At 38.1% G+C, this 23,228-nt stretch overlaps 1 protein-coding gene across 4 annotated transcripts in view; it reads right to left on the reverse strand.

The window, feature by feature from the left end:
• The window catches only part of Dpyd (dihydropyrimidine dehydrogenase), a 925,939-nt gene that overhangs the window by 526,280 nt on the left and 376,431 nt on the right, over positions 1 to 23,228 (reverse strand). For all 4 annotated transcript variants that reach the window (XM_060392818.1, XM_060392819.1, XM_060392817.1 and 1 more), the window contains exons 9-10: positions 12,715 to 12,822; positions 10,622 to 10,791 (exon numbers count right to left, since the gene is read on the reverse strand). In XM_060392818.1, the coding sequence (XP_060248801.1) occupies positions 10,622 to 10,791; positions 12,715 to 12,822 (278 nt within the window). The remainder of the gene's footprint in view (positions 1 to 10,621; positions 10,792 to 12,714; positions 12,823 to 23,228) is intronic.

Here is a 23,228-nt window from a genome sequence, read left to right on the forward strand (position 1 = left end):
CTAGCTACTCAAGAAGGTTACGCTATGGGATCACAAGTTCAAGACACACCTGGCTTACACAGAGATTCCAGGCTATTTTTTGAAGCATTGGAAGAACTCATCTCAAAATATAATTAATAAAATTGGCTTGGAATGTAGCTCAGAGGTAAAATGCTTGTGTAAAATGTTGAAGGCTTATGCTCAATTTTCAGAACTAAAATATAAAATATGATAATTTTATGGTAATCCCTGTGTCTTTTTCTTTTACTATTCCTTTTTGAGTGTTACATACTGGCTAAAATATGGATTTAATAAATTACCACAATTCAGAGAAGATGGAACTTGTCTGTGATCCCAGTTCTCAGGAGGCTGAGGCAGGAGGATTAATTGGCCTGGTCTGACTAAACAGTAATTTCAAGACTAGACTAGACTACAGTGTAAGGCCATTTGTTCAAATAAATGAATAAATAAAATAATTACATTTTAGGATTTCCACCTTATAAGACAATTTAAAAATATTAAGATCCAAAGTAAGTATAATTAAAGGCAGAAAGGCTACTAAACTTAATACAGCAATTACCAATATTTAATATGGTACATTCTCTCTCTCTCTCTCTCTCTCTCTCTCTCTCTCTCTCTCTATATATATATATATATATATATATATATCAGATATAAAAGAGATTGAGAAAACATTCCAAAATATGAATCATCTTCAGCACTAGAGATACCCAGAGCCAACAACCCCCATGGCATTTTGAACATTGCCTTTAAATACACAATCTTGAATATACATGAGGTTTTTTTGTTGGTTCTTGCCCAGATTGCAGTCCCCTCTCATATTTCTCTCTGGATAGTAGGATGACAAAAGTTGGGGAATAGAAGAATCCTTACAAAGCATGTTGCTCCTGCACTGATATCATAGACAGAAAACTCAGACTGGGTTTTATTATCACGGACCAACATGCTCCAACTTTCATTTCCATACTTCTATTTCTTTCTAACCACTCACACGACACTAAACCAACACAATGTTACACCTGGTAAACACATTCATACATGTCATATCTCTGCCATCAAAAAGTATTCAATATGCACTTCCTATGTTAGTACCCAGGGAGCTCCTAACTGCCATTAATTAACTTTGTTTGCCTGGGGGCAGTTGTGTATATTTATTTGTTTGTTATCAACTCCCCCCGGCCCATCATGCTAACAAGTCTCTGATCACGTTCCGTGAAGAATGGCTCTCAAATGTGTAGGTGACAAATGCAGAGGAGCCGTTGTGAACATCATCACCCTGGCTGGGGAAAATTAAATTTGTGAGCTTCTACAGGTTATTTACTAAAAATAGTCCCAGGATGATGTGTGTGTATGCATATAAGTGTAATTAAATAAAAGCTAGGAAGCATCTGTTACTTGTACAAAAATAAATAAATAAAAAGGATCAGCAAGATACAGAGGATTAAACAAAGATTGTAGCTTTAACACTGTCATTTAATGTTCAATATGCTATGTAGGTGGACTGTAAGTCGTGCCCCATAAAAGACATAATGTGGGATCTGTCTATTTTCCTGAAAGGATTCAGTTCATAGGTATATCCTTTCATATGGGAATGTACCATTTCAAAATCACAGTAAAACATTTTTGGACTAATGGACCAAATAATCAGGCACAAATATTTATATTAAGATAATAAATAGTCTTAATTATCAAGACAGCCAACCTTTTAAATAAGTAAAATTTTTGGTAACAGGAAAAGCTATTAAACCACTTACTATCCTGATAAAGAAACAAAGGAAATAGCACAGAGAAGAATACCATATAGATGGTACTCTGCTGCCATTTAGAAACTAGGTAGGTATACAACAGATTCCAGAAATATCCTTTATGAATGGGATTTGTTATTAAAACTAATTCTCAGCTGCACTCTTCTCTACCATAATCAATAACACCTACAAAGTCCTTCTTTAACCTTATCGTTTAAATTGATCAAGTTAAGCAGGTCTATTGAGTCCTGACCTTCATGCCTCCTTTTAGGGATTCCCAACCGCCTACCGCACTCTGGCAGTTCTGTCTGATCTGTCAACAGCTTTTAATACCAGCATTTTGGGGGATTCTGCTATCCTGTGAAATTTAATCTCACCTATTTAAGCTTGCAGAAAGTACTGGAGGGAATTATTAACAGATTTTTCCTCATCTTCTTAAAGGATAGCGCTGAGTGATTGGCTGGTTTCCCCAAGGACTGAGGGCTGAGAAGTGCTAGTGTGTCAGTAGCATCCTATTTAGCATGTGTGTGAGGCCACTAGGGAGCCTGAGAGACATGTGGAATCAGAATTACATCAATATGCTGATGATGCCCTCCTATCTTCATCTCATCAAACCTATATCCTTCAGCATTAATGCTTTCTTAACTAAGATGGAAAGTGCCTCCAAACAGCACAGTGCTTATGGTTCTAATTAGACAGCTGGACACTCATTGATGATACATTAGAGCAGTGGACCAGCAGCCACAGCACCACCGGGGAGCTCGTTAAAATGCAAATTCTCAGGCCCACACCAAACTTACTTTGACAGAAACTCTGGGGACAGGACCTGGCGGTCTGTGTTCAGCTATGTGATTTTTAATCCACTATAAATCTTGAAAATCTATGCATTAGAAAAAAAAACAAGCTTGCATTTGTCCTTGAAATTTTTATTATGAGATGCTTCCTAGTTTTATTGATTGAAATAATTTTAGGTTCAGGTGCATTGGTCTTGGTCATTGTGGTGGTTTGAATAAAGAAAGGTCCTCTGTCAATGTGGATGTTTGAACACTTGGATCTCCGTTGTCAGTGCTGTTTTGGGAGGTGGGGCAGTCTTACTGAGGAAGAACATCACATGTGGACATGGAGATGTCACAGTCTTGCCCTACTCAAGCTTTCTCTCTGCTTCATTTTAGTTTTTGATGATGTGATCCCTCAGCTTCTTCCTGACACCATGCCTATCACACACTGCCAAGCCTCCTATGCCATCATGGACTATCACTATCCATCTAGAAGCATAACACCCAAATAGTCTTCCTCCTATAAATTGTCTTGGTTGTAGTATTTTGTCACAGCAGCAGAATAAACTAATTATTAATCACAACCACAAGAGCAATTTCATGCCAAAAGTTATTGGCCTCTGCAATAATTCACATCTGTTACTAAAGGCTCAGAAAAATGTCTCATTGGTCTGATTTTCCTCTCTCACAAAAAAAAAAAAAAAAAAATGGAGTGAAGTTTTAAGCATATGAATGCTAACATGAATACTTACTCAGTTATGAGGCAATTTATTAGTAGACAAGCCATTTTCCACATTTAACCCAAGTCCAAATGATTATATATTATATTTATAGGAGAAAAAAAACCTCATTAGAAAGCTATGTAAGCTATGTTCTTTAACACTCACTGACTTTGAGAAAATAGAGTGTGGCAGAAAAAAGTGTTGAGAGAATGAAGCATATGAGAAAATAGAGAAACACAAAAGAATTGAAACACTGTTAGGAAAAATATGTCCCTGAACATAATCTCTCGAATTTCATGTATTGAAGTAGATAAATGATACTTGATATCCATGACACTGACAACTCTTTTCCACTGTAAACTTTGAGTGCTGTTTCGAACAACTATAGAAAACCAAGCAATGACTATGACAAATGAACATGGAAACCTCTATAAATGCTGGAGTCATTCAATTCAAAGTATCATGGGTACTGGACAAATATACAAGCTTGAAGTCTTTATATACTTTAATGTTAATATACTCTGCATGACTTGTTACACATCTCATGTTCTGGCTTTGCCTAAAATTACTACATGAGCACTTTCGGAATGTAAAATTCAGTCAACCTATATGTTTAGTACAAGAAACCATAGTTTTGAGCCTCTCTAGATAATACTGATACCACAACTGCTTGTTGAGCACCTTACATGTGTCACTCACATGCTTGATAAGAAAAACGGTACAATTAAGCAAGAAAGATGTCCACAGTCTTTGATTTCATATAAAAGTCAACTCCTGGGGACAAGATGGTGGTGCCAGAAGAACACTGTATCTGAGGAGCAGGACCACATTTTCCATACAGTGACCAAGAGACTAAACTCTGGGACCCTAAAACAACAGCGATCATGTTTCCCAGGTGAGAGGAAACCCCCACGGCGTGGGAACCAGTCGGGTCCACTCTCAGGTCACCCAGCCAGAACCTGGAAGGGATCTCGGGTCGTGCGGGCACTAGGTCACCAGACCAGAGCCACATACCTGCGTGTCTTGATCACCTTCCCAGGCTGATTGATCGGAGGGCACAAAAAACACCAGAGACTGGGAGTCCCAGTCGCAAGAAAACCCCACAGGGAAGGAAGGAAACGGTACTGACTTAGATCACCCAGTCTTTCTCTGGAAAAAGTCTCACAGACTGGTGGGTATGAGCTGCCATCACTGATCTGGGCTACAGCCGGGGGCACAGACAGTTGCTGCACACCCAGCTCTCTGGCACAGACAGAGCTGTGTGCCCCAGGGCCACAGAGACTGGGAGTCCCTGTCAGGAGAAAACTCCACAGGGAAGGAAGCAAAGGGAACAGACTTAGGCCACCCAGTATAGCCCTGAAAAAGGTCCCACAGACTGGCCCAATCCAGGGACCTGCTGTGCACCAGATAACCTGCTGTTACCAAGAGAGCAGTACCCACCTGCCACAGATTACTGCTTGGGTACTGGGGCACAGAGCCCCAACCTCAGACATACAAAAGCCTGAAATCCCCATGATCAACCCCCAGATACTGCTTCAAGGGGCAACCAGTTATCCCTAACAAAACTGACCAAACCACAGGACACACAGGTTATAGCAGCAGATCACTAAATTTACACCAAGAAACCCAGAAGCAGGGCAGCCGTCTTCAGAACTTCTCTGGGTGAAAGGAGAGCCCTCTCGACTAACAAGGACCACAGTTACCACTCAGGTCTCTTCGCCTGAGGTGAGCAGTGGCCACTCCTGAAAAACACTGGCCATCCAGTGACTATACCCAAAAAGCTGAGAAGGCTTCCTTCAGGAAAAACCATCTTCCTGCCAAGGGGATTCTCTCCACAACAGGATTCCAGGAAACACCAGAAAATAACCCCAAACACCTAAGATAGCCCAATGTAAAAGGCCAGTGTAAAAGCTCAACCAACAAAAGACAGAGCAATATGGTATCTCCAGAACCCAGTTAATCAGGGGCAAGTAGCCCTGGACACCCCAGCATAATTGAAATTCAAGAAGATGACCTTACATCTATGCTCATGAAGACGATAACAGAGGAAACAAATAAAATGCGTAAAAACCTAGAGGAAGATAAACTCAAACAGATTATGGCCATCCATAAAGAAATGGAGGAAGATAAAAACAAACAGATTATGGGCATCCATAAAGAAATACAGGAAGTTGCAGCCAAACATTTTGTGGCCTTTGCAGAGGAAATGCTTAAATCACTGAAAGAAATAAAAGAAACAGAGGATTGTTCAAACAAACAGCTGAAGGAATTGAAGGAAAAACAGAAAAATGCAGTCAGACAGGTCTAGGAAATCAACAAAACAGCTCTGAAGATGGAATTGGAAAAATTAAAGAAAACACAAATGGAGGAAATTGTGGAGAGAAAGAACTTAGGGAAGAAAACAGGAACTACAGAGGTAAGCATAACCTATAGACTACAAGAGATGGAAGAAAGAATCTCAGGTGTGGAAGATACAATGGAAGAAATTGATGTATCTGTCAAAGAAAATGTTAAATCTAAAAAATTCCTGACACAGACCATCCAAGAAAGTCAAGACAACATAAAAAGACAAAACCTAAGAATAATAGGAATAGAGGAAAAAGAAGATTCCCTCCTCCAAGGCTCAGAAAATATTTTCAACAAAAACATTGAAGAAAATTTCCCAATAGGAGAGGCCAATAAGAATGCAAGAGGCCTACAGAATACCCAATAAATTAGACCAGAAAAGAAAATCCTCCCTCCACATAATAATCAAAACAGTAAATATACAGAATAAAGAAAAAGTACTAAAAGCTGCAAGGGAAAAAGGCCAAGTAACATATAATGACAAATCCATTAGAATCACACCTGATTTTTCAATAGAGACTATGAAAGCCAGAAGGGCCTGGACAGATATCATGCAGACCCTAAGAGAACACAGATGTCAGCCCAGGCTACTATGCCCAGCAAAACTGTCAGTCCTCATAGACAGAGAAAACAAGATATTTAATGACAAAAACAAATTTCAACAATACCTACAAACAAATCCAGCTTTACAGAAAACACTAGAAGGGAAAATATAACCCAAGAAAACTAGCTACTTTCAAGAAAACATAGGAAATAATTAACCTCACTACAGTAAAAAAAAAAGCAACAAGCACACAACCTTATAACCACAGCCAATATCAAACCATCTCCAAAATAGACCATAGAGTTGGTCACAAAGCAAGCCTCAACAGATACAAGAAGATTGAAATAATCCCTTCTATCCTGTCTGATCACCATGGAATAAAGCTGGACCTCAACAACAACATAAATATCAAAAAGCGTAGACACACATGGAAACTGACAACACATGCTGTAGAGGTTGTAGAGAAAGGTGAACCCTCCTCCACTGCTGGTGGGAATGTAAACTTGTACAACCACTCTGGAAATCAATCTGGTGCTTTCTCAGACAACTAGGAATAGCGCTTCCTCAAGATCCAGCCATACCACTCCTAGGCATATATCCAAAAGAGGTTCAAGTACACAATAAGGACATGTGCTCAACCATGTTTGTAGTAACTTTATTTGTAATAGCCAGAAGCTGGAAACAGCCCAGATGACCCTCAACTGAAGAATGGATGCAGAAATTGTGGTACATCTACACAATGGATTATTACTCTGCAATGAAAAATAAGGAAACCATGAAATTTGCAGGTAAATGGTGGGACCTGGAAAGGATCATCCTGAGTGAGCTGTCCAAGAAGCAGAAAGACACACACAGTATATACTCACTCATATAGACATATAAATAGGACAAACCTACAAAAATCTGTACATCTAAAGAAACTAATCAAGAGAGAGGACCCTGCCTAAAACACTCAATCCCCATCCTGAAAGGAAAAGAGGAAGGACATCAGAAGAAGAAGAAAACAGGAAACAAGCTAGGAACCTGCCCCAAAGAGCCCCTGAAAGGCTCTGCCCTGCAGACTATCAAAGCAGACGCTGAGATTTATGACCAACTGTTGGGCAGAGTGCATGGAATCTTATGAAAGAAGTGGGAAATAGTAAGATCTGGAGAGGACAGGAACCCCACAAGGAGAGCAACAGAACAAGAAAATTTGAACACAGGGTTCTTCCCAGAGACTCATACTCAAACCAAGTACCAGGCATGGAGATAACCTAGAACCCTTGTACAGATGTAGCCCATGGCAGTTTAGTGTTCAAGTGGGTTACATAGTAATGGGAAGAGGAACTGCCTCTGACATAATCTGATTGGCCTGCTCTTTGATCACCTTCCCCAAAGGGGGGAGCAGCCTTACCAGGCCACAGAAGAGGACAATGCAGCCACTCCTGATGAGATCTGATAGACTAAGATCAGAAGGAAGGAGAGGAGGATCTCCCCTATCAGTGGACTTGGGGAGAGGCATGCATGAAGAAGGTGGAGGGAGGGTGGGACCAGAAGGGGAGGGGAAGGGGCTTATGGGGGGATACAAAGTGAATAAAGTGTAATTAATAAAATAAAATTAAATTAAAAAAACAAGTCATCTCCTTTTAAGAATATATAAGAGTTTTAGTTCTTTATAAGGCAGTAATAATAATAAAATAATAATAAATAATAATAGCAACAACAATACCAGTTGTTCTATATTTAAGTAAGCTCTGATCAACTGGAGCTCTACTGAAGATCCACTGTGGGTATCCTGCTTGTGTTCCTGAGGCTCATTACTTACTCTTCGTACCCTGCAACCATGCCCATTCTACTGGATTTGCCTAGCCTGTGATCCCTTCCGTTCTGTATCTCATTACACTAACCAAATCACTAGCCTCCTTCCTTCTCTCTTCTGTCCCACAAGCAAAATTCTGCAGAGTAGTAAATCCAAAATCTATCTTAGGCCTTCATCATTCTTGATTCAGACCAATCCCGAGGTTTTACTTCCTGTTACTTAGAAGCTCATGGGTTCTCACAAGTCCTCACCGAATCCTCATAGGCAGCCCACCTATATCATCTTATGATCACTTGAACTCTCTAGGTGACTTTTTCTATTGTGACTGAGAACCTTTAACTACGTCAACAGTGTTTGTTACTGGGTGCCAATCTTCCCTCAATGTTATCTTTTCTATACTCAACGCTAATTAGAAATACCTGTCAGAATACCCTACGTAAGGGGTGTGCTGCCTTTTCCTCCACTACTCTCTGTACCCAAGCACATCCTGTACACTCCATATAACCTCAGGTAAATAAAAAAAAATATTAGAACAAGTTTTTCATATAAGAACAAAATTTTCAATTATTACTTATGGGTATAATACATTTATTTTCCCAAATAAGCAAGGCATGTTAGGTGCTTGCTTAGTCCTTGCTTATTTCCTAACTACAAACATTATGAGGGCATGAAATTCTCTCTGATACATTCTAGTCAGTTGAAATAATGCCTAGTACACAGTAGCTGGTCAGTCAACATAAATAAACACACTTAGTTTCCTAAGTAGCTATCAAGAGTGAGTTTGTTTGTTTGTTTGTTTTTGTTTTTCTGAGTTCGGGGTAAGAAAGAAATAGTTGAAATGTGTTTCTAGTCACACTTTCTAATGTAAGACGATAAGAAGACGATGATTCAATCTACAGTGAAGGAATTAATACTGCCTTTGGGGATGTTAAAATTTGAATATGGAATGTCCACCAAAAGCATATGTGTAAAAGCCCTGATCTCGCTTGACAGTGTTATTGGGAAGTTGGTAGAAGCTCTAGGAGACAGGACTTAATTGGAAGAAATATGTCCCTGAAGAAGTGATCTTGAGAGGTTTATTTTGGCCTCTGCCCCCTTCACGGCCATCTTGAGGTAAGGAGATTCCCATGTAACAAGTCTCTCCCACAGTTTCTGCCAATGTAGATCAAATGGGTGATTCTAAGTAGTGCCTTGACTTAAACACTGAGCTAAAGTAAACCTTTGTTCTGTTTAGTCCTGTTTTATTTTGTTTTGGTTTTGTGCCAGGTACTCTTGTCACAACAAATAGAGTGCCAATATACAGGGCTATCTTTCACTTCCAACCCTCAGAGCTCAACTTTTGATCATGAATCCATTTTAATTATAGGAAATAGGTGAACAAAAGGTAAATGCTTAATGTAAATGCTTAATGCTTAGTGTTTCATAAGTTTGTTATATTTTGCAAGTCCCACACTATGCAAAGCAATAAAAATAATTAAAATTAGCTCCAATTAATATTGTAGGCTGTTTAAATTTGTAGGATAACATGAGTGAACTAGTGAATTCCTAAAAGTATATGTCAGAAAAGATTCTGATGATTATAAGACCACATTGGAAAAAAAAACATATTAAAATAGGAAATGGAGTAAAATCCACAGAACAAAACTGACATTTGAAGTAGCTATGAACTAGTGGCTACTGATCATTTACTGAGGTCAATTTGTGCTATGGTTAATCTACATCTGACAAATTACCCACCAACTGCAGTTATAATTCTTGCCAGATAGAAGCCTCCAAGCATGTGTGGGCATTTTCAAGTAAATCAAATTCAAAACACTGATTTGAATAAAATGGGCAATTTATCTTTCCATAAATACACTCAGCTTATGGCCTCACAACTAGTATCCCTTATAAAATATTATCTTCCTCTGATAGGATTAAGTTGGAGGGATGGTGTACACAGTCAGCTTATGCTTTATAGAAGTCTAGCCAGAATGAAAGGGTGTTAAATCTGTCATCTTTGGTAAGTTAACTAAATACTGAATCTAAACAGTGCTCATATGAACGTTCTTTAAAAAATACTATGCTGCAATTTCATTCAATTTTCTTTCTAGCAGAAACAGTTGACTCTAAGGGTGAACAAAGTGTATCTCTCTCTTTCTTCTCTCTCTCTCTCTCTCTCTCTCTCTCTCTATATATATATATATATAATATATACATACATACATATAGCATATATGTGTGTAGGTATATGTCTATATAAGTACACACGTATGTATATATATATATATATATATATATATGTTATTAATATAGTTAGACTTTGGGGATCTTAGTTGTCTTCAATAAAACATTCATATAACATCCAGACATTTTATGAAAAATGCAGATTGTTGAGGATATGGAAGACTTAGCACATTTGACTGTTACTAATTAGAATACACTTCAAAGATATTACAACGCTGACAAAAAGATAGACCAGCGATTCTGACCCAAATGCATGTATCATTTTATCCAAATTAATATTTTAAAGTTCCTTTTAAGTGGACTGTCAGAATGAAAATAATTACACATAGCCCAGAACTTAATTAGTTTCCATCGGTCCACTTTAAGGACAGTGTGATGATTTAAATTAGGGCTGCATATCAACCGTGTCACTGCCTAAAGTCTGCAGGACTCCAGCCCTGTCTCCTCGGAAGCTGAAGCTTTACCTCCTCCGGAACAGCTCGAATATTAACAAAGCCCTTTCTGAAGACGATGAACACGCGACGGGCTCCGCAGCGCAGAGCCGATGTCGCGCAGTCAAAGGCAGTATCCCCAGCTCCGAGTACAATCACGGCTCCCCGGATGGACGGCAATGGAGAGTGACAGGCGCACATTCCTGAACGATGAAAGGAAAACCCCATTTTCAAGTAGAGAAACCATTTCTGCATGACAGCTCAAAAGATACTTGTACTCAAAGCACTGTAAAATTGCATCTTGCAGTTTTCCGGGGTGGAGTGTCACTATCAAATTATTCTGCTTTGTTGAGAGACAGTTTTATTCCCATTTTAAAAATATGCTCATATATGTAATTTCATACTCAGTACCCTTATCTTTTTTCCCCCTTCTAAAAGGACTGCTGCAACACTTTTATGGAATTTTAGTCATGATAAACATAATGAATAAATTAAAAGTCATGATACATATTTTACATTTGCCTAATTAATTTCTATACATTAGCGAAACAAAGCAATTCTTATCATCTCAGCCCATATCTATTACGTTTTGTTATAATACTTTACATAATTTTTAACATAACTCTACTACATATTTTATATTTAGTAGAGTTTTTAAATTAACATGTTAAGTGTCATGTTTGTAACTCAGGAATTTCTGGGAATGGTGGCTCTAATACAGCTTTCTCCTTTTGAATTTCTCTGGTTCTTTCTGTGAAACTGGAAAATTTATATATATATATACACACACACATAGGTTTCTCTTAAAACTGTTTTATTTCGTTAATTAATGTCATGCTTATGTGTGTGCAGGCATTTACATGTCACAGTATACATGGAGAGGTTAGAGGATACTGTTCAGCTGTAATTCCTCTCTTGCCATGTTGTGGGGTCCAGGAATGGAACTCATGTGTCCAGTGTATGCTCAGGTGCCTCTAACTCCTGAGCCTTCCCACCAGCCTGAGAAATATGACTTCGAAAAGATACGTTTCTCAGGGTATCTAGAAGAAGACCCGGCACCCTCATGAAGATCCTTGGAGAAAAAGAAATTCAGATTGTGTTCTGTCTTAGACAGTACTCTATTATCAGTACTGTATTATACACTGCTGATAAGATAAATTACTATAATTTTTGAAATGCCACCCCAGATGATGACTAGACCTATAATTTCAATAACTATAATCATTTTGTTTAGAAGAATTTCTACTTGGGATTAGACAGTTGACATTCTGTGATAGTCAAGTACAAGCTTGGTACACTATGATCTTCCTGTGAGGAAAACACAAGCTCTCTGGACTCAGGGGTTAGAGACAGATCCAGAAGGTTTACTTCCCTGTCACTACCTTTCAAGTAAATTTAATACAGAAAGTTGCTCTCTTGTTTAAATTTTGAGGAAAAAGGAAACATAAAGTTTTTGATCATTTCCACACATAATTAGATGTAGGGACACATATGGCTCAGCCTTCCTCAAAAACAAACGTTTAAAAAGATTTAGATCATTTAGTAAAAAAATATATATTATAGCTTCTTCATCACCAAGACAAGGGCATTAATGGAGGTAAAGCTTGGTGTAGTCTTCCCTTCAGGTTGTTTGTCCTGGGGTACATGAAATAAAAGGGTGTCTATCAAAGTGTCTTCCTTTAACTGCCTAGAATTACTGCTCAGACTAGTCCTTGATCTTCCTGCCTCTGCAGGCACACATCACACCAGACACAAGAAGACTCACCCTACTTTAAAATAGCTCACTAAGTAGAAATCTCGCCTGAATTGCTAGAATCTCCTCTGTTGTTTGCTAATGTCTTTTTATTTTGAGTTAATTGTTCACGATGCATTTCAGACTTAGAAAAAAGAAAACATTCATACTTAAAAAAAAAAAACATTGTATCATGACGCTTTCTCGGAATATTAGGCTATTCTATAATTCCTGCAAACTGTAGTATCAGGCTCTTTAATGTTTTTATCTTAGTGCTCTTTATTCAAGAAGCCAGATACGATATGAACAATGTCCTACTGAGTTTGAATTTAACATGAATTTATAATGCCTGGAGCAACAAGGAGAACATTGAAACAAAAACTATAGGTTTTACCTGTTTTACTGCCTTTGGCGACAAGTGGCAGAAAGTCTTTGGATGTGTAAAATCCTTGGTCTTGGGTCAAGCCTTGGAAAATATGGTCTTTTTTGGGTTCTGGCAAGCCTATTTAACAAAGTTAAAAAAATAATATCATTAGCAATCCCTTTACTAAATGATTATTAAAATTAGAAAAATAAAGACAATATTCAAAATAATATGGCTGTTAGTGGAGAAAATGTTTATACACACACCAAAAAATAAATGTAGATAATACGATTGTACTAGGTGGTTTTATTCAACTTGACACAAGCAAGAGTCACTGGTTAGGAGGAAGGGTGAACAAACACTAGGATGTTATAACTAAATGAATTCTATTTCCAAATTCTTTTCCCCAAAGGGGGAAAGAAAAAAATAATTGCCCCTATAATGTGTATTTTAAAAATACTATATCATATTCAAGCTCAAATTTAATACATAAAAGAACACTCACTTGATATTGAGATTATCTCTGATAATTATGGATATTCTATTTGCTTAGTGTTTCTTTTCCAAATCTTTGATAACATGTACTCATGAACTATATATTTAAGAAATGAAAACCAGAGTCCAAGATGGCAGCAAACAGCGTGCACCTTATCTGAGGGGCACAGGATCCGAAACTCTGAAATTGGTGAGTGGAGGGGCAGCTGAAGCCAGAACATGGAAATTGAGGCTTCCTGTTGGAGAGGGGCCAACCCGGGAGCTGGGACCATTTGGAACCAGGTCACCCATAGACATCTCCAGGCACTGAGAGTGGTGAATATTCAACGCCCCCTGTATTTCCCTTTACCCCAAGCACATGCCTCCCTGCTCAGCAGTCGCCCCAAGCGCCAGTCTCCACGCTCCGTGAGTGAGAGAGCATAGGCAAGCCTCCCAGGTCTGTGTCTGCATGAGCCTCCCAGCAGGCGGCTGTATGAGGCTTCCAGGTCTGCAGTGGCAGCAGGATGGCAGCTAGCCCAAGCCAGGAGCCTCCATGCTTCGTGACTGAAACAGCAGAGGTGGCTACCTCAGGTACAGGTCTCTCCGCCTGGCGTACAAACAGTGGACACCACCGAGCTGATGGATCTCCTACATTCTCATTTGCCTCAGCAGACCCGAATATGAGGGTGGAGAACAGGAGTAAACCCTGTACTTGCTGGTTAGGCCTGCAAGCAAGTGAGTGCACCTTCAAGTGAGTGCTTGCAGAGCCCCAGATCCAGGGTCTGCCTACACTAGCAACCAGACGTCCATCGGATCCCTCCTACCCACACCCACACCCACACTGTGAGCAACATAGGGATCCTTGGAACAGCATTCTCAACATTGAAGCCCCTGTGCTGTGGGCCTACCAATGGAGTCCACGCAAACAATTCCTGGAGCCCAGACAGATCTGAATACCAGGAGGACAATACTACAGGACTGTAGGCCACTGAGCATGTGCATTGTGGCCACCAGTGCCATCAACCACACCCACTCTGCACCCCTTGCTCTGTCTCAAATTCATGGTTCATTTTAATTGTTATGATTAATATATCAAAAAATAACAGTACACAGATAATTCTTAATATGTATCAGTCTTAAATATTTATAAACATAAATAAAACCTGCTAAGTCGATGCAAAGTTACCTGTATGTGTAGGATTTTAGGACTGATCAGTTGATATTGGGTAGGATAATAATTTTATTCATTCATTCATTCATTGTTCACTTGGATCAAGACATGGGTAAAAAAATTGGGTTTCTACTTCTTTCATTTGAATCTACATTTGGCACTATGATGGATTTAACATTTACTGGGTCAGAGTTTCCCTATAAACGTTTCAAAGGGAATTGGCAAGTTGTTCTGAGCTATGAATGTTGGCTTAAGAAGATGAAAAAGGAGCCAGTAACTAGACAGATTTAGGATGATTAAATTATCCCTGCACCCTGCACAGCTCAGGTCGCATACAGAGTCCCAAGACTCATGAAGGCCATGTCTCTAATGCAGGTAACTTATGTCTCAACATAGTAACATTAACGTTCTTGTCACGGGCACTTTGGAAGATCCGTACCTATAATGCTATGGTGTGACCAGGAGCAGTTCTTGGTCACTAGACCGATTTTGGAGTAAATCCCTCTTCACCTACTTAACAGCTCTGCGATCTTGTGTAAGATCCTGTGATCAAATGTTGTATATGTCAAGCTGACTGAGCTACAGAGCCAGCTATGCACTAAAATAGTAATCTATGTATTACTGTAGGTAATGCTGTTTAAAACTATAATTGTAAGACTTTAACTAAAGACATTAGTGTGAGCAAATCAGCCAAAGGTCTTAAGAAAACCAATTTCCCTGAGGTTGGGTGGGGGGAAGAAAACCTGTTTCTGTATTGAACATTAGGACTCCAGCTCAGGAGTGCTTGTATGGCATGCACAAAGCTCTGGTCTCAGTTTCAAATCAGGCGTGGTAAAGCATGCTTGTAATCCCAGCACTATGGAGGAGGAGGCAGGAGCTAAAGCTCATCTTCTTGAACTACATAGTGAGTTCAGTGCCAATCTGGGCTATGTGCTAATTGCTAATTGCATGTCCAGTCTGGGCTTGTGAACCTCATTCTCTCTCTCTCTCTCTCTCTCTCTCTCTCTCTCTCTCTCTCTCTCTCTCTCTCTCTCTGTGTGTGTGTGTGTGTGTGTGTGTGTGTGTGTGTGTAAACATCATCTTATACCTGAGAGATCCCTTTTGGCTTGTTACAGAATTCTGAATTTTTTTCACAATATTAAAAATGACTATTTTCTAAGATAAATGATAAGATTGTCAATACATACTCTCTGACTCTCTGTTTCTCTCTGTCTCTCTGTCTCTTTCTCACATGAACGAACATGCACATATGCCTACTGACTCTGTTTTTTTCCAGATATCTCTGAACTTCAAGACCCTCACAGTCTCTGATAATCGCCATTTCAATTAAGGATGTAAAAACTGGACTATTCTCATGAATGCAAGATTCAGAAATCAGCTATGCTGATGTGAATTCATATGTCATTGAGACCTGGTACATAATGAATGTTCAATGAGCCTTTGCTCTAAGACAGGCTTATTTAAGCTATAGTTTATAAATTCTTTCTAACTTCACACCTCCTAAGGAAAGAATAAAGTTTAAATCATAGGAAAGTATTAAATCTTAGCAAATTTAAGTAAAGTTCTTCAAGGAAAGAAAAATGAGGCAACCTTAAGTGAAAAATGAAAGTTACAAACCCCTATCTATCAAAGGAAGGTTTCCCTGAGAATCAATGGTATACTAATAAATAAGATTTGTGTCTCCATGAAGGTGATTTCAAAATGACACAGAAATGACTTTTTAATTCACCTTCCAGTAGGAAGATGAGAGTTTATGAATAAGGAGGGATGGACAATGATTTGACAAACAAAACAGTTCCATGCTGCTCATTAATGGGAGTTTCTTGCCAAGGCTCTATGGGACATTGGTGCTCCTTATAAGGGCAATTGTCAAAGGTTTGGTTGTTGCTGCCTGTATTACACAAACCAACATGTCCCTAAGAAGTATAGGAAAATGGTAATTCTTAGCTGCTCCCAATGAGAAAGTAAATTCTGCTTATACAAAAACTCTTGGTTAACATTTATTGACTATAAGCAGTGCAATAAATGCCCGGTAGGCAGTGGATGTGTATAATTAATTCATTTAAAATATCTAAAGAAGTATGGCCCACATGTCATTATTTCTATCCACAATTTAGATTTGGGGAAAGTGAACCTCACACAAACTAAAAAACTATGCTCAAGGTCACAGAAAAAGTTCCTTTGTTTCTGTCTGTCTGTATGACTCGCTCCCTCACTTGTGTGTGCATGTGTGTATGAGTACATGTGCTCACGTATGAGAAGGCCAGAGGTTGATGTTGGATGTCGTCTTCCATTTCTGTCAACCTAATTTATTTTTAGGTAAGCTCAGTGAGTTAATCTGGAGCTCACCAACTTACCTACACTGGCTGACCAACAATTCCCAGAGAGTTTTTCTGTCTCTGTTTCCCACTTTCTGGGATTTACCAGAAAGGGGTGCACAACCCTTTGCCTGGTTCTTCCAAGGGTGTTGGACTGTGAATGTGGGTGTTCTCACTTGTCCAACAAACACTTAACTGACCATGCCATTTCCCAGCCTTCATAGGGGCTGTCTTTTCTGTGGGTAAAGTTATAATTAGAACTTGTTATAATCAATGCAGATTAATTAGTATTCCAACGAAGCATTCCAAATGCATATAGTCCATTTTCTTGCCAAAATAACCACATTCTGATTATATGCTATATGCTGCACATAGTAGATCTATGACCAGCTTCTTCTTCTTCGTCCTCTTCCTTCATTATTATTATTATTATCATCTTACAGTTTACTCACTTTGTATCCCAGTTGTAGCTCCCTTTCTCACCTCCTGGTCCCTTTCCATCCCCTTCTTTACTCTCTATCCCCCACCTGGAGTCTACTGATAGAGGAAGTCCTCCTCCCCTATGATCTGGATCTGACCCTAGCCTATCAGGTATCATCAAGACTGCCTGGATTCTCTTCCTCTGTGGTCTGACAAGTCGGCCTCCAGCTTCTAATCTCCTGGTTTAGAAAAGGCTGCCTGAGTCTTTGGATGGCCTTTGTGTTTTGTGAATGTTTTCTCTAGCATACTTCCTTTCTGAAGTGTTTTTCTTCTTAAATGTGCTCCTCTTGGGCATATGCTGGTGATTTTTCAATATTTGATATTCTTTGAAAAAAAAAATGTATCCTTGTTTTGTTTCCAAAGGACCTCCTTTTGGATAAATAACAGCAGCACTCATAGGAACCACATTCCTCAAGCTCATATCAAGTTTTGCATTTCAATTAACATGAACAAGATACTAGATATCCTGTAATGTATTTTTCATCCAAAAATTAATAAAGGAAGAATCAGGTATGTGGCTTGCTCTTTGTAGTTGTGGCAGGTTGTTTTAAACAATCATGGAGAATCAATGATATTTGCTTATGGGACCTCAGTGGGTCAATTATTTGTGTTAATCTGATTTAACAAAAATGTGATGAGATCTGTGTGCTTAAAGGTTTCTCCTGGGGTAACAGCTGAACATGGTGAGAAAGATATCCACCAGATAAATTTGTCTTTATGGAGTGTCCTACAAACCTCACTGATGAGAATACAGCAGTGAAGATGAGAACTAGTCCCTAGTACAAGCCTTACTGAAATGGATGAGGCTCTAGGTAGTGATTTCCTGAACAGTGTTCAGAACACTGGGTATTGTTATGACAAATTTCTTTAAAAACAAGACTTCAGCAAGCAAACACTATTGATACATTACTATCCTCAAGATGAGAGAAGAGCGAGATGTAGTCAAAGGCAGATATCATAAGGTCTTCACATTTCAAAATGTTATTTCATTTCAACTCATCCATTTTACCTCTTTAATATAATGCTTATATTTATTCATTCAGAGGTTATGTATTATAATTTGATATATATATATAATATGTAATAATCAAATAAAGGTAAAATGCAATTGCAATTCCTCTAATTTATTTGCAAAACTTTGAGAACATTTAAACGCATTTGTTTTATTATTTTCAAATGAAAAGCAGCATGTTGTAGGCTCTGGGTAATATCCAGGATATAAAAAGTCAAGAAGTTAAGCAATGAATCAAGTAATCCAATTAAAAAATGGGTTATAGCACTAAGCAGAGAATTCTCAATAAAGGAATATCAAATGACAAAGAAACACTTAAAGATATGCTCAACATCCTTAGTTATCAGAGAAATACAAATCAAAATGACCCTGAGATTTCACCTTACACCCATCAGAATGGCTAAGATCAAAAACTCAAGAGACAATACATGCTGGAGAGGATACAGAGGAAGGGGAACCCTCTTACATTGTTGGTGGGAAAATAAAATTGTACAACCACTTTGGAAAACAATCTGGCTCTTTCTCAGAAAATTAGCACTAGTGCTTCCTCAAGATCCAGCCTTACCACTCCTAGGCAAATATCCAAAAGATGCTCAAGTATACAATAAGGACATTTGCTCAACCATGTTTGGAGCAGCTTTATTCATAATAGTCAGAACCTGGAAACAACCTAGATGTCCCTCAATGGAGGAATAAACACAGAAATTGTGGTACATTTACTCAATGGAATACTACTCAGAAATTAAAAACAAGGAAATCATGAAATTTTCAGGCAAATATTGAGAACTAGAAAAGATCATACAGAGGGAGGTATTCCAGAAGCAGAAAGACACACATAGTATATGCTCACTTGTAAGTGGATATTAGACATATAATGCAGGATAAACATATTAAAATCTGTACACCTAAAGAAGCTGAGCAAGAAGGAAGACCATGGGTAAGATGATCAATCCTCACTCAGAAAAGTAAATGGGATGGACATCAGAAGAAGGAGAAAACAGGGAACAAGAGAGGAGCCTATCACAGAGGGCCTCTGAAAGACTGTATCTGGCAAGGTATCAAAGCAGATGTTGAGACTCATATGGTGACTATGATTTTCAGTTCAGAACAGAAAGAATAATATTAGCATCTCAAATATCAATAGCCTAAAAACCTGGTGAGTGAGCTGCACTCCAGACTCCTTAATTCCTCGTTATAGAAACACTCATGAATTGCCTAACATAGTGGCTCTTGAATTCTTTTTTTAAAATAAGTAAATTTGACTTATTAAAGAGATGTATGTAAAGATGTATTCATTTTTTCCGTGTTTGTCTTTGTATATGGCAGCCTGTAGCGTGCAGTGCCCTAAGAGGCCAGAAGAGAGCATTGGCTCCTCTGGGCCTGGATTCAACTGGTAGGTGTAAACCACCACGTGGATGTTGGAAATGAAACCCAGGTCCTCTGAAAAAGAATCAATCTGGTGCTCTTAACCACTGAGCCATCTCTCCATCTATGGGAATTGGGTTGAAAATTAAATCGAAAATACATGAACACATTCCAGTAAGTTTAAGAAAACTTTCAAGTCTGAGTCATGTTTGTTTTGATAGATAAAACATAAAAACCATGAAAATTAAAGATTTAAACAACAAAGAAAATGCTGGTAAATCCTTTCAAACACAGAAGATGTTTATTAGCGTTAACTATTTAAAATACCATGTTAGATATGCAAACACATGCATACAATCATGAATAAAGTCATGTGTTTGTGTTTTAGTGAGAATAAATTTTTCCTATATTAAACCCCAAATGTTGCAATTATAATATTGAAACCAAACAAACTTTTCAAGGCCCTATATAGTCTGCAATTCTATAAACAATTTAACATTTTTTAATCTGTCACTTAAATATCATTTATAGAGTCAAAGGACTTATGACTTGTTTCCAAGGGACAAGAGTACCATATGGGTTATCATTCTGGGATCCATACATTGATTAGAAAGAGAACAGATCAATGATACCCTATTGTGATTCTTTCCTCAGTAAAAGCTGCTGCCTTTTCCCTGACAAACCACTGTAAATATGGTTAGCTTGAGTGTTCAGGTGGAATTCAGAAAGAATGGAGCAATTCAATATAACACCTATGAAATTAGATCACCATGGATCACAATAATATTCATTTCATTGATTTTTCAAATCCCCATTAAACATCTGCTTCCTGGAACTGCCGTTTGGGCTCTCCCACTACGAATACACACATTACTTGTGTATGTCACACAACTGTTTAGAGTGTAACAGGATAAGATTCATAAAAGCGTTATAAACGGAACCAGCACTTCAAACCCTAATTTCCCAAAATATACAGGTATTTCTGTACAAAATCATATAACATTTCAGAGCCATGTTATGTGCTGAGCTTTTCTTATGCTCAAAAATTTGAAGATGACAAAATAAGGTAATGTGTTCAATTAACAAAACAGAAAATACTTTATGAAAAGTGTCAGAAATGAGTATGCAATAAACAAAATTGACGATTACATAAAGTACAAACATTTCTTTAAAAAGCCTTCATACCATATGTAGAAAATAGGAAAAAAAATCTCTCATAGCAGTATGGTTAATATATAAAACTTTGTTATATCAAGGTCAGAAAAAACACAAGCATACTAAAAATACAGTATTTTAAGAAGTATGTATGCATAGGATAAAAATGGAATATGAGCCACTTTATTGACACTTAACTTCTTAACTTCTTTATTAATATTTCATCTCACTTTTGTTTTATCTGTAGGACAGGATACAACAAACTCCCTGGAAAAGACATGAAGGTTTTCCTTCTTTATAATTTTATAGGGCTCTATTTTTTTAAAAATTGGCAGTTATTTTAATAATTAAAATTTAATTTCAGTACTATACAAGGTCTGATTAAAATCTTTTTTCTAAAATGCATGCATTAATCTAACATTTTTATCACAAAACTGTATACTTTTGGTATTATTCATTAAAGTATGTTTTTGTCTCCAGGGTTTATTCTTTCCTCCTCTTCTTGACTTCCATCCTTTCTCTGCTTGGTTTTGTTTTCTCCTTTGGCATTTATTATAAGCAATTTCCTTAAATTTTAATCTTCACATTGTCAACTAGGGGTAAGGGAAACTCAAGCAATACGCCTCAGGCAAATTTTTTTTTCTTAATGATTGGAGTTCTGAGATGGTCTTAGGAAATTAGTATTTAAGGCTGTGTAAGTAGACTGTATTCCAAAGTAAAGAAATCATTAATAATAAAATACTAAAAAGGAACAGTTATATTACGAAATAAATCTACCAGCCTTACAAAGAAAACAAATTTGCAACAGCCACCTGCTGTGGCGATGAGGCAGTAATCTCAGCGCCAGGAAATAAAAGGGAAGAGAAGAGAAAAAAATACAAAAGCACAGACATTAAAAAAGTAATTAAAACACTTATCTCCATCGACATACATAACGAAAAAACCCTCAGCCAACCACCTAAAAACATACTCTATTGAACCGCACAGCAGGCAACAACATTAAAGCTGCCACCATAAACACACATTCTGCAGAGGAAGAAGACCCTTTAAAAATGCAATCTCAAAAGTGTCACTAATGTGTTAATCACCAGTAAATGTACCGCACTTCCATTGTATTGTATTAGTTACTTTCTCAAAGGTATTTTTAAGAATTATACTTCTGTTTTTATTGAAATAAACTCTTTAATGTAGGCACAGGTGACCTCTTTATTTGTAACCAGTCTAGTGTGTTCTATGATCATATTGTGAGAATTAGCTTTCTGTATGTGGAAAAACTTCATGTCTTAATTCTTAACGTAATACGGATTTAGATAATGCATTTAAATGACTCAATCTAAGGCCAAAACAAGGACTAGGGTAAGCTGAGGTGAGGCGCACCGCAAAAGTTGGGGTCATGGACTTAACTGACATGAGAGTGAAGACTCCTTTTGAATTTCAAAGGGTGTCCTCCACATTGCAGCTCTGCAGAGTGAGGCAGAAACATCCCGAGAAGCATGCGGAGGGCACCGCGTCAGACGTGCAATAAAGGGCCTTCTCATGGTTCAGCTGCACACATAGCTCACCGCAAGTCAAGACAAGACCCTTCAAACCTCAGGTTCCTCATCACTACACTGAGAACAGTTACACAACTCTACCTCCTTTTCAAGTCCTGTGGACAAGTAGGCTTGAAACAGCTGCCTATCGTTGAAACACTTTTTTTTTTACAGGTATTAAGTGTAATTCGCAAGCATAGGGGCCTGTGATGTATGCTTACATTTCTTTCATGAGGCTGTTCACCCCAGTGGAGCAGCCTCTTAGCGCTGTCGGTCCTGTGTCAGTCTCACGCTTGTGTTTCCCTCATATAAATGAAATGATTTCTTTCCATGTAAATGTCTTTCATCTTACTCTAAGTCGTTATTGTAATTTATGTTTCTTGCCAAGAAAATACTTACTTGAAGTCGTATTTAGAAGAAGTGTGTATACAACCAAAAGAAATGCTAAATTATCTTTCCTAAATATATTTGGAAATTATTTAGTATTACTCATATGTTGTTCAGTGAAAGATCTGAAACTGGAATAGTTTGATATAAATTCAAATAATCCCGTGGGTTGACCCTCCCTCCCCCCCACCCAGCTTTGGAAAATCACGCTTTGGGCTGGCAAGGTAGCTCAGCAGGGAAAAGTGTCTGTCATTAAGCCTGGCAACCTGAATTTAATTCACAGGACTAATGAGGTAGAAGCAGAGAACTGACAACTACTAGTTTTATACTGTAGCACATACATGCGAGTGCACACAAACACATATAAGCGCACAAACATACTCTCATGAGAACACATGCATGCATACTCACATGTGTGCACACACAAAATACATAAATAAAAGTGTGTGGGGCTAGATAGATGTCTCAGAGACTAAGAGTCCTTATTGCTCTCACAGAGAATGTAGGTTCAGTTTCCAGTAACCACAACCATCTGTAATCCCAGTTCCAGGGGACCCTTGCATCCATATATGGAGCACCAGACATATACATAGTTACATACATACATGCATATAAAGAATCTATATGCATAAAATAAAATTAATTGTGCA

The sequence above is a fragment of the Meriones unguiculatus genome, chromosome 10 (genome assembly GCF_030254825.1).
Source record: "Meriones unguiculatus strain TT.TT164.6M chromosome 10, Bangor_MerUng_6.1, whole genome shotgun sequence".
Lineage (NCBI taxonomy): Eukaryota > Metazoa > Chordata > Mammalia > Rodentia > Muridae > Meriones > Meriones unguiculatus.